At 29.7% G+C, this 12,564-nt stretch overlaps 1 protein-coding gene across 4 annotated transcripts in view; it reads left to right on the top strand.

Moving 5' to 3' along the window:
- The first annotated feature begins 1,598 nt into the window (after positions 1-1,598).
- The window catches only part of Prd (paired), a 29,580-nt gene continuing 18,614 nt past the window's right edge, over positions 1,599-12,564 (top strand). The window contains exons 1-3 of one of the 4 annotated variants that reach the window (XM_008196749.3): positions 1,609-1,857; positions 1,909-2,081; positions 10,209-10,431. In XM_008196749.3, the coding sequence (XP_008194971.2) occupies positions 1,797-1,857; positions 1,909-2,081; positions 10,209-10,431 (457 nt within the window). In that variant the 5' untranslated portion in view covers positions 1,609-1,796. Of the gene's footprint in view, positions 2,082-10,208; positions 10,432-12,564 lie in introns of all 4 variants that reach the window. The other 3 variants (XM_015981014.2, XM_064358178.1, NM_001077622.1) reach the window with 3 other exon arrangements.

The raw sequence follows: 12,564 nt of genomic DNA, 5'->3' as shown, positions 1-12,564 counted from the left end.
ATTAACTCCACTAAGACCTTTTTTGATGGAAATAAAGTAAGGTATACAGGGTGTCCGTTTTCCGAGCTCCACCATCTCAGTTATTATAAGAGATAGATAGTTACACGTTCGGTTAAATTACAGCAATATTGCGCATTTTAATGCTTAACAATTATCTCGAAGAAAATCTGAAGGCATTTTTAGTTTTTGAATTACTGGAAAAAAAACGGAAATTTGGAATTTTCGTTTTTATTTTTTCAAGCGAAAACCAAAAGAATTAGACGTTTTTGACTAAGACCTTTTTGGGGCACTTTTTTACAAGAAATCTAAATTTGTTATCATATTTTCCAAGGCGTTCTTGATGTCAGACGTAAATACTTAACTTTGGTTTTTCTTTAGAACGCCATATTTGACACTTGTATTTTTGAAAAATCTTTTTGTTTCTGATTACAACGATGTATCAAATAATATGAATAAATTTTACATGCTGATTAAAATAAAGATTAAAGCATTTTCCCGAAGAGTGCTTTGGAAAAAACGCCAACTATTTTGTTTTTAAACACACTTGATTTTGATATCCAGAAGCTTTGGAAAAGGCAATGGCAGATTTAGATTTCTTGTAAAAAAATGCCTAAAGAATGTCTAACTTAAAAATGTCTATTTCTTTTAGTTTTCGCTTAAAAAAAGAAAAACAAAAATTACATTTTTTTTATTTTTCCCAATAACTCAAACACTAAAAATGACACATTAAATTTTCTTTCACATAACTGTTCAGCATAAAAATAGACCACCAAGGGATTTAGGCATTTTTAGTCCCAAGGTAACCTATACGCTATTTTTTTACTTTTATAATTTGAGAAAAAACACGTGTTATGCGAACTCACCAAACACATAACGTGTCTCAAATTAAAAAAAAAGTCAGTTTTTGAATTTTTCATTTAAAATTAAATTTAAACCAACTGTTTAAACAATACAATAACAAAAAATATAAGAACGTAGAATTTATTAAAAGATAAAAACACGATCAAATAAAAAATAAAATAAAACAATTCAATAACAAAAAATATAAGAACGTAGAATTTATTAAAAGATAAAAACACGATCAAATAAATTATTTTCGATTTTTCTTCTGTGTAAAGAAATTTTGACAAGTGTTTGGCATTTCTCAATACGAAACGTCAGATTATTTTTCATTCATTCATTATTTTTCACCTATAACATACATTAAAGTCTTTTTTATATAAAATAGTGTTTTTTGGTTTCATATTTTCCAAAATAAAAGCTACTTTTTTAACTTTTTTATGCACTTTTTCAAAAAATAATACCTGTTGCAATCAGTGTTAAATCATTTTGGAAAAAAAACTAGTGTTATGAGAACATACAAAACATATAACGTGTCTTAAATTAAAAAAAACGACAGTTTTTGTATTTCCATTAATCAATTGCCATATATCTTGATTAAAAATCATTACAATTGTAGTGACACATGTTCGGTATCAGCACAATGCCATTGTGCACCCCAAATAAGACATTTCCCCCTAATCCAATCACCCTAAAAGTATAAATTCCAACCCAGGGTGTCAAAAACCGCTCCACCGTCGGCTCTCGTCCGAAATTACCTGGTCGCAGTAGGCGTATCAAATGGGAGGAGCTTCAGCACGAGAACATCATCACTCCAAGTCATAATATTTGTAGTTAGTTTGTTGGAGTATCTCGTTTCGTAAACAGCACACTTTCAAATTCTCGTACATACACTTCGTTCCGAAAAAATGTGCTAGTGCCGTTTCGGATTTAGTGCAAAGACTGATAAGTGCGCAATGACTGTTACGGGCAATTTGGGCATTATGCACAGACATTGCTTTGGATACCCCTTTCAAGGTACCACATACAAATATACAGGGTGTAGCGATAATGACGGCTTTTTGCCAGGTCAGGGCCGGGTGAACCAATTGGGGGGCGTCTTCATAAACGGGCGCCCTTTGCCCAACCACATAAGACTGAAAATCGTTGAAATGGCCGCGAACGGAATACGGCCCTGTGTTATCTCCAGGCAACTGAGGGTCTCCCACGGATGCGTCAGCAAAATACTCAATAGGTACCAGGTGAGTGCAGCAAGGTGGACACTCAAAAAATACAAATTATTCAACGGAATCTACTTTTTTGTACAAAGTATCGCAAAATGCTGACCAGATGCTACACTACTATAACAACCTTAACAATTTCTATTTTAAGAGTACTGAGAAACAAAAAAAGTGAATAAAAGTGTTAACTGATGAACAGATTATTGAATTACTAACTAAAAACATTTAAACCAATAAAAACTTGTGTTTTTTAACATAATTATAGTGTGAATTTGATAGTTGTGCGTGCAAACATTTTATGAAAAAAATCAAAATGAATCAACTTGCATTATCCGAACTTTAACTACTTTTACTAGTTTTTGAGATATACAGAGTGTCCGTTTTTTGATCTCCACCATGGGGATCTCAGTTATTATAAGAGGTACGAGGTCAGTTAAATTAAGGCAAAGTTGCGCATTTTTATACTGAACAATTATCTGCTAGAAAATTTGATATGTAGTTTTTAGTTTTTGAATTATTGGAAAAAAAACAAAATTTGTATTTTTTTTGTTTTTATTTTTTCAAGCGAAAACCAAAAGAACTAGGCGTTTTTAACTAAAAGGCACTTTTTTACAAAGAATCTAGAACTGTCATCGTATTTTCCAAGGCGTTCTTGATGACAGATGCTCAATACTCAACTTTGGTTTTTATGATGGAAGCCATATTCGCTTCTTGTATTTTTGAAAAGTGTTTTTATTCCTGATTACAAAGATGTATCACATGATATGATAGAATCGTACATGTTGATCAAAATGGAGAAAAAAGCATTTTTGCGAAAAGTGCTTTGGAAAAAACGCCAACTATTTTGTTTTTAAACCAACTTGATTTTGGAGATTTAACTGAATTTGGATTTTGGATCTAAACGACATGATAAGCTAGAATTTTATTCTTTGTAAAACAAAACAAGACAAATTTATAAAAACCCTGATTGCATATTTAATAGAACTGTTAAAATTTTGTTTTTAAAACAACATTTTTAACAATTTTTTCAAAGCATTCTTTGCAAAAACACTTTTCTCTTAATTTAAATGAGCAGTAAGATTCGATCATATCATGTGATACATCATTGTAATCAGGAACAAAAAGACTTGTTAAAAATACAAATGTCAAATATGGCGTCCATAAGAAAAAAAAAGTTGATTATTGTAACTCTGACATCAAGAACTCCTTGCAAATCTTCGCTTTCTTCGCTTAAGAAAATAAAAACGAAAATTACAAAATTTTGATTTTTCTCAATAAATCAAAAACGAAAAATGACACATCAAATTTTCTTTCACTTAATTATTTGGTATAAAAATGCGCAACTTTGCCCTAATTTAACCAAACTTGTATCTCTTATAATAATTGAGGGTCCTACGGTGGAGCATGAAAAATGGACAGCCTGTAGAGGCTGCATCCTCCACTTCAACGTCTAAAAATTCGTAGAAAAACGCAATGTCGACTAGGTTTGCGTGTTTTGAGTACTTTTTTTAAAGTTTGCATGACTAATAGGCGGTGACATTTGAGGAAATAAAATTCAATTGTATCTTCTCCAAAAAAAAAATCACAGCAAAATTTTTGCATTTTTAAACTTTTTTTTGGGAGGACTTGTTTTTCTGTGGCTTTTTTTGCTAATTTTAACTCAATTTCATAGATTTTGAACAACAAAGTTCAGAGACCAGTATGATTTAAAATTTTTGTTGGTCCCAATTTATTCGCCGAACAAAACTCTCTATATCTGAGAAACTATGAATATTCGGATAATGTAAGTTGAGTTATTTTCACTCTTTTTGAACTCTACTGTCACCTTTTACATTATTTGCACAACTGTAAAATTCACACAGCATAGCTATACAGGGTGTCTCAGCTTGTAGATAAAGTCCATTATTCACTTCTTAATTTTAGAAAAGTAATAATTTTATTTTCCTAAGCCGGAGATACAAATCCTCTGCGTCACCTAAAATTATTTGTAAATATACAGGTTTTTTCTAAAATGAAATATAATACACATTTTTGTTTTTTTAAATAGAACACCCTATATTTTTTACATTTTTTGATGTAGCTTTTAAAACTAGTATTTTGGACTTAAACTTTTATTGGTCGATTTTTGGAAAATTGGGATTTTCACCACTTTAAAGTAGAATGTTCAAGCTTTACGAATATATTTTTTCATAGCTCACTTCGATCCAGAAAATAAAAAAATTAAGAGGTTTGTTAAAAGTTAAATAACTTAAAAATTTCAAATGGATTACCTTATTTTTTATTTTTGCATCTAAAAGACCTTTTAGTTGTCTATCTAGAAACAATAACAGTTAGATGTCTGTTGCTGATTACTTAAAAAATATTTATAACTTTAAAGATTAAAAAAATTATTAAGTATTGTTTCAATAGTCGAAAAGTGAAATTGTCTGCTAATAATAACTTTAATTTTACCCTTAGGCCATTATTCGTCATTTTTTACAGGGAAATAATTAAAATTTTAATATTTATGACAAATTTTTAAATTCCCGTTTAAACTCCATCAAATGATTCGCAATGAAGTTGCTATGGTTATGATATGGTTTACTATGGTAACGACAATGCTCATGAATAATCTGCATTGTTGCTGAAATTAAATTTTATACTCAAATATCTTTTTAAAACTTTAGGCATTTCAAATTTTAGATAGACAATCTAATAATTTTTGAGAAGCAAAAACAAAGAACAGGGCGTTCCATTTAGCTTTTTCAAGATATTCAACTTTTAACAAACTTTTTCTTAAATTATTTGCATTTCTCATTGCAATGCGCTAATCAATTGATACAGGATTTAATCCTGAACTCTCCTCTTTCAAGTGGTGAAATTTCGACTTTTCTAGTTGTCTTAATTTCTGATTCACACATTTTTAAAAAGAACTTGTTTTTGTTAAAAATATTAAAACATTTTAGAAACTAAACAAAATCAACCAATAAAAGTTTAGGCCAAAATCACTAGTTTTTAAAAAATATAAGTTTGTATTGTAGCTCATTTCCTAAATTTTTGAAAATAATTTTAGGTGAGGCAGGAGATTTGTACACTCCGTATATTTTGTCTTATTTCATGAGTAAAGTAAAAATAACTGCTAAAAACGCTTTTTTTAATTTACTGCTTAAAGTGAACTTCTGATATAACAAACTGATTTTCGTTCGTTATAACCAGGCTCTACTGTAATTTCTTAGTTTTCAAATTAGTGCTTATCTGCATTGAATAGTCCGCTGAATTTTACACCATGGGAAAATCGAAACCATAAACCCAGATGAGTCATTTTGTTTTTATCAAAAGTTAATTACATTTCGAGATATGGGCTGGTTTCATTACCATCACCGTCGGATAAGACGCAAAACCTTGGCCTAGACGCAATCTTAAAAATCAAAATCCATAATCAGCTAATTTTATGGATGGATGCATTCCCGAGTTCCGCTTAGATAACACTTCTGGAAATTTGCTTAAAACTGTCATTTGTGGTAACTACACAAAAAAAGAAATTATTTTTTAACGGTTTGTTGGATATCATCAATTTATTTTCATGACAACATTCACCAAAATTTGCTACATTTCTCTTCTGTATTGTTCGGTTGCCTTTTGTTCAATTGATTAGAAACGACCCAAGGAGTGCTATTAACCCTTTTCAAGTGGAGATAACAAAATGTGTTTTCTGTGGTGGCACACTTTTACGTCTTGTTTAAAATAATATTTAAAAAAATTTCGTTTAGTTTGTCGTTTAATGCCACAGTCTTGCTCTAATTCCACCAATTTGAGATTAATTCGGGTGAGCAATGACACAAAATATGGACAAACTCGCAAAAACCAAATTAAAATTAACAGTCAAAAAACGAATTCCATCAGCTCAAGTTTCGTCACCTTCAAATTAAATTCTTCTAATTTGAGACAAAAACTGGTGGTCACAAATTTCGTCGTTGCGTAATTTTTGGAATTTTTTCTCAAATGTTGAAAGTTTCACTGTTTATTACAAAACATTGTCACCACAAGCAAAAACGGAACCCTCTAGACCCTAATTCCGATCGTAAATCAGTTTTTATTATGGGTTGCAGTAAAGTAAAAGTTTTGTTGGAAAAGTACCTGCTTTGGGTTGTAAATATTGACGAAAAAATGGAAAGTGGAAGAGGGTTGGCACAGTTATGAATATTGTGATAGAGTCTGGTGTCCCGTTTTCCAGATTTTGAAAAAAAGTTACAAGAGGTTGTAATAATAAATTACATTGGAAATTTGTGTGGTTATTCCAATTTCTTTAACCCAATAATTAATAAAAATAAATTCAAAACAATGTCTTGCTGCTTGAAGGTGTCTTCATAAAACTTAGACGGATTAGTAGGCTTTTTGTTATGATACGATAGTGTATTTATACTGACACTGGATTAAATTATAATCCGTTTTTTGCAAATATGCACTCTTCAAATGAGGAAAACGCATCACAAAGAGCCAAAAAAATGTTACACATTAAAATAAACAATGAAACGAACAACTATAAAGTAAAAAAAATAAAGTAATTAATGAATTGAAAGTAAGTTTTTAAATTAGAATTAATTGATTAGAAACCGGCCTGGAAATGGCTCAAATTGCATTATTGTCACCAAACATCAACGTATTTCTGCGAAACCAGTCCAAAAATTAATCGTTGTTTTCACCCAAAATACAGGGTGTTAGGGAATGGTTAACAATATTTCGTATGTGAATTTGTCATGATCAGACGAATAAAAACCCTTATATCATTTTTCCAAGAAGTGCGCAGAATTTTTTTAACCCACCTGCTGAGAGCCACTGTGTGGCTTATAGTAGTTTATTAGCAATTTTTTCATTCAACAAAATGAAGACGGTAGCGCATGGGCGTTTTCAGAATTTTTCATTTATGTGGGAGGCTCGAATCCCGGTCCTGGCAAAAAAGAATTTTTTCCTAAAATTTAATAACCAAACACAAATTGCAATAGAAGAATAATGTAGTGGACTAAAAAGTTAACTTATCTCTGCTGTTTTGTCAATAATATTAAAATTTACGCTACTTTTTATAATTCTAGTTCAGCGGTTCTCAAAATTTGGGATTTTATTTTCGGAACGATTTTTTGGAAAAACTATGCATTTTTTATTTAAATAAAGTATTTTGTTTAATCGATTTGTCTTGCCATTCTCTATCTACCTTTAACTTCTTGCTAAAGCTTTCCCTAACACGGTGTATATGAGCTAACCTAAATCGATTTTATCGACTTTTTTCTTAAACTTATCTAATGCCATAATAAGATGAAAGACAATAAATGTTTTGATGAAATAAAATTATATAAAATAAAAAATGAATAAAATGGTTTGTCTACCTTTCAATGCGGCTTAATTTTTTTACTTTCAAAAGCATGTTTAAACGTGAAGACTTTTCTTCAGAAACTCATAAACACAATCATTTTATTGTTCTTGTTGCTGATATTTAAGCACTTTAATGCACTAAAAGGATTTAATGAATGGACCCAACCAAACGTAGTTCAAGTACAATCGAACCTGGGATAACTCACATTTTTTAATAACTTGAATGGATTAATTTACTTTTTGCATTTAAACCTTAAGGTTTTTTGGTTTCAGTTATTTTTAATTATAAAAAATTTCGATAACACGAACAATATTACTAAAAAATTGTTAGTAGTTTGATATTTTATGTAAGAGTTTTGATTTTTTTTTCTCTAAAAACGACAAAAAGAGTCTGTAGTTGTTTTGTCGTTGAATGTTTTTTATCGTTGTAAATTTATTCCTGAAATAACGTGTGACAAAGGAAAAAGATTTTATATAAGCCCAAGGTGTTAAGTTTATTTTCTTGAATAATTTCTGCTTTAAATATTTCGCCCAGTGCTAAAAGATGGTAAGTATTTTTTGCATATTATTATTATTAATTATATTATTAATTTACGAAATTAAAAACAAATTCGTGGTTCTTGAAAAAAAGTTATTTCAAATCAAGGGTTTTTTGAGCTTTCGAATGTATTTTTTTTATTTAGACCTAAAAGTCTCGATGAAAAATTTTACATTCACAACCAAATAGAATATAAAAAGAATTAATTTTCTATTTTCGTCGATAATGGCAATATTAGTGTTTATTCGTAATCACGAGTGATCATTTTGACTAAGTGTCATAAGTATTTTACATTCCAGCCCCATAAAGTAAAAATTCTGTTTTTGCGCTTAAGCGTTTTTACATTTTTAGATATTTGTATTAAATGAATTATTTTTCTCACTACGTTTGTCAAAATAGACATTTATAGCCTTGCCACTTATTAAACTATCATTACTTTTACTCCTAATCACTAGAGATCGGATTTTTATGAAGTTAAAAACAAAATTTAAGTAGGTATTAAAATCTGGTAATTTAGGATACATCTTCTATTAATTCCTATTACAGGAAAAATAAAAACATAATTTTTATTGTCATAAATTCCATTACAAAAATAAACAAACAAGAACTAGGTATACGTTTTGTCAATAACTTAAAATTATCCATCACACAAAAAAACGTCTATAAAGAAGTTAAACAACTAAATATTGTTCTAAATGTGCTGTTGTATAATTAATTGTTTTTCTATAAGAATTTATCTCAACCTCAACACCACTTCATTATCGATATTTTAAAAAGTTTAACTGAACACCCAATTTTTTGGTTTTGCTTCTGAGAGGTTAGGTATTAAATTATCTACAGGGTGCTCAAAAACTGGCGCACCAACTCAGTGGTACGTTATTGAGAAGCAAGTTATAGTTATATTTTAAAAAATCTGGAGCTATAAATTTATTGTGTTAACTTCTTTAGTTTTCATTGTTTTTTTATATTTTTATGTTTCATACCAGGTAATCGTTCCGTAACAAAACGATGAATAATTATTTTAAAATTTACAATCAGATTTTAGCAGTTTTTTTAATTCAAAAAAATTAAAATTCACCAAAAAATTACAATATGTAGATGTGCCAACACTGAGAATTATTTCCTAGGAAACCGTTTCAAAAATAATTTATTTTTATTATTGATCAAATTCTATTGCGATCATGACTGTTAGACAACGTTGCCACATATCATTTACGTAAAATTAGTTATTTATCAATAACTTTAATACAAATAATTTTTTTACTATTTTTACCTTTATATGTAACCACTTCTCTACCACACACCATTGAGTTGGTGCGCCAGTTTTTGAGCACGCTGTATATTAAAACATAACTCATGTTTTCAAATGCCCAAGTTAATAATTAAAAAGATATAAATTTTTTTGACTTTTAAGTTTTGAGAGGAAATCTTGCGAAACAGTTGAGTTTTTGCAGAAAAACTTGCGAAATGTTTGAGTCTGAACACAAACTAATTGCGAGAATCAATCTTTATCAAAAACAAATCGATCTACAGTTTAAAAAAAGACTTGAAATTTTCTTAGAAAACAGCGAAATTCCAAATGGTTTGGCACAAATTTACAAAATAATCAAACAACAATTTTTTGCTTAGTTTTAATCGCCTTATAATTGGCCTGTTTTACAAATGGGTTATCCAATGACAAACGTTTGAATCGTCTTTCAATTTTTTGTGCACTAGATAGACAAGTTGGAGGTGATTTTTATCTTTTTATTGGTCAGTTATTTATTTCTGAGTCAAATGAAACACCAGTTAACCGGTTTAAGGGCTTTAGGTGCGAATAAAATCGTCGATTCTGCATAGTTTTTAACGTAAACACATTTTTTAACTTATTACACAAAAACTAAGAATTCTACAAAAGTAGGACTCAAAATTCACAATTGGCGAACACTGCAATTTTGAGACTTCTACGTACATTATTTATTTGTTCCAAAATCAAGGCTGATACAAAATTTTTATAAAATATAAAAATTGTTTAAAATTAAGATATGTTTTTAACTGCATTTCTGGATAATTACACAACTTATTTGAAGTGAGATTTCATCAGCTTTTCCTATACCTATACCTTTTTTTTGGACTTTGAACTTTCAATTAAAATCGATAACTCTTCTATTTTTATCTTAAAGACAGGAATCGTTTTTGGGCGTTTTAAAATTAACGGCAATAACTTATTTTCTTTGTAAGACTTTGAGTTTTAGAGAAAATTTCTAAAATTTCCCATTTTCCAGGAGACTGGCTCTATCCGTCCCGGCGTCATCGGTGGCTCGAAACCTCGCGTCGCGACGCCCGAAGTCGAGAACCGAATCGAGCAATATAAGCGTGAAAATCCGTCGATTTTCAGCTGGGAAATTCGCGACCGACTAGTCAAAGAGGGAATTTGCGACCGAAGTACGGCGCCCAGCGTTTCGGCAATTTCCCGGCTGTTGCGAGGAAAAGGTGGAGAATGTGACGGTGAGTGAAAAGTGCACGCCATTTTGTTTGTAATCGGACAAGCGGCCATTTTAAATATCTGTCATACTCGATAGCCGCTACCGGAACGCGTAATTATTCACAGTCGACCAAGTCGAACCAGCGCGACAAACGAGAAATGAGGGCTTGGTTATAAATGTAATGGTCCGATGGGTTTTTGCCAGTGCTGGTGGTCCGGGTTAAGTGTGGAAATTTGATTTGGTTTTTTGGGGGTTTTCACACTTTTTTTTCCCTGAAATGATGCGAAAAATCCGATTCAAAATAATATAAATCTGAAATACAGGGTGCTCTTCGAATAGGGACACATTCTAGGGTCCGTTTTTTAAGAAGATAATTTTGGTCAAGACCGCATCCCGCTATCGTTTTTTTTTCGACCTATAAACAAAAGTTGACATTTTAGCGAAATCTTAAAAAATTCATATTGTCCTTATTATAAAAGATACACATTTGAAACAAAGACACTATACAGGAATTTTTTACAGAGAATTTAATAATGTTTTTAGCATTTTTTTAATCATTCATTTAGCTGTAATAACATGAAGTTGTTTTTTTAAATATGAATCATAGTTGGCTGTGACATTTTCGACAAGTTTTTTTTTCTGAACTGAAAACAATGTACTTTTATATTTTTATACACTTTTGATAAAAATATATTTAAAATATGTAAAAGTAGTTGGCCATGGAAAAATTATTTCACATAAAAGGTATAATCTAGAAATTTTGTAAACGGTTATTAAAGTGAAAAATGTAGAATGATAAAAATAAGCTATGTTAAAGTTATTTTTAATTGAACAAATATATGATCGTTGCAGATTTTAATTACATAAAAAATGTGCAGAAAATTGAAAACGATGTGTCACTACCATTTGATGACACTTTTTTATGATTTAGTGAAATGCAATGAAGGTGACATTAATAATGTTATGTATTTTTTTACCGCAGATGGGGTTTGATTTTGGTGTTTGGATTATCATTTTTTTGTAAAATAAAATTTTATACAATTAATAAGATTTTTCTTTTTTCAACATTTGATGTTTAATTAGAACATAGAGTGTTAATGTAAGCTTGCCATTTTAAATCTAAAAACAAACAATTTTTATTAAATGCAAAAATTTTATCTAATTACAATTTATTAGGTCATTAATTTATAAATACTTGTTGGGTAATATATTTTTCATAGTTTTAATTGTAAATCTAAAATTTTTTCATGGCCTACTATAAAGAAAAAGCGAAATGTTATGTTTTTTATTGATATTTAAAAATAATGTATTACACAAATACACATATGAAATGAGAAAAAGTAAGTTTATCAAAAATATCACAGCCGCCTATGATTCCTATTTAAAAAAATTAAACTTTATGTTGTTACAGTTAAACGAATGGTTAAAAAATCGCTCATCATATTATTAAATTTTTTCTAAAAAGTGCCTCTACAGGGTGTTCCGTCTATACCCCACATTAGAAGTATTGAAAGTTCTAATAAAGATATTTATCTGAAAGTTGGTACTCAGTCATAATCTGTTGAGTTCTGCTTAATGAAGATATTTTCAAGATGGCAGCACTTCAGGTTATACCGGAAGTCGTTATTAACTTTCTTATATTAAATGGAAAGCTATGTTTTTCACTGCGTTTTGGGATTAGTTGAGTTATTTTAAGGGAGTTTTTATCAGCTTTCCTTATACCTAAGTTTAACCGTTTTTGAGATATTTAGGATTTTTTGAAAATTTTTGGATTTGCACCTGTCACTTAAAAAATCGGTAACTCGCTTAGTTTTAGAGATTTCGAAATCATATTTAGAGAATTGAAAAAAAAGGCCTACATCTGTTCATTAGTATGTTCAAAATTGGAAAAGAAGTTAACAAACGCAAAAATTTTAAGGTTAAGTTTGAACAACTTCAAATACCCATAACTTAACTTTTTCAAATGGGATGTCCCAATTTTTATTTTACTAGATGTAGGAGAATTTTTTTCTGCATCGGTCTGTATTAACATTCCCTATACCTATCTGTGATAATTTTCAAGTTATGTTGGTTTTTTGTCATTGTAGGAAATTTCTTACTAACCACAGCAGTTTTTGCATAGTTTGTCATAAAAATATTTCGCTTAAACTCAAAC

The sequence above is a fragment of the Tribolium castaneum genome, chromosome 8, assembly GCF_031307605.1.
Source record: "Tribolium castaneum strain GA2 chromosome 8, icTriCast1.1, whole genome shotgun sequence".
In the NCBI taxonomy this organism is placed as follows: Eukaryota; Metazoa; Arthropoda; class Insecta; order Coleoptera; family Tenebrionidae; genus Tribolium; species Tribolium castaneum.
The sequence above is the reverse complement of the archived record's forward strand: the minus strand, read 5'-3'. Positions and strand labels throughout refer to the sequence as shown.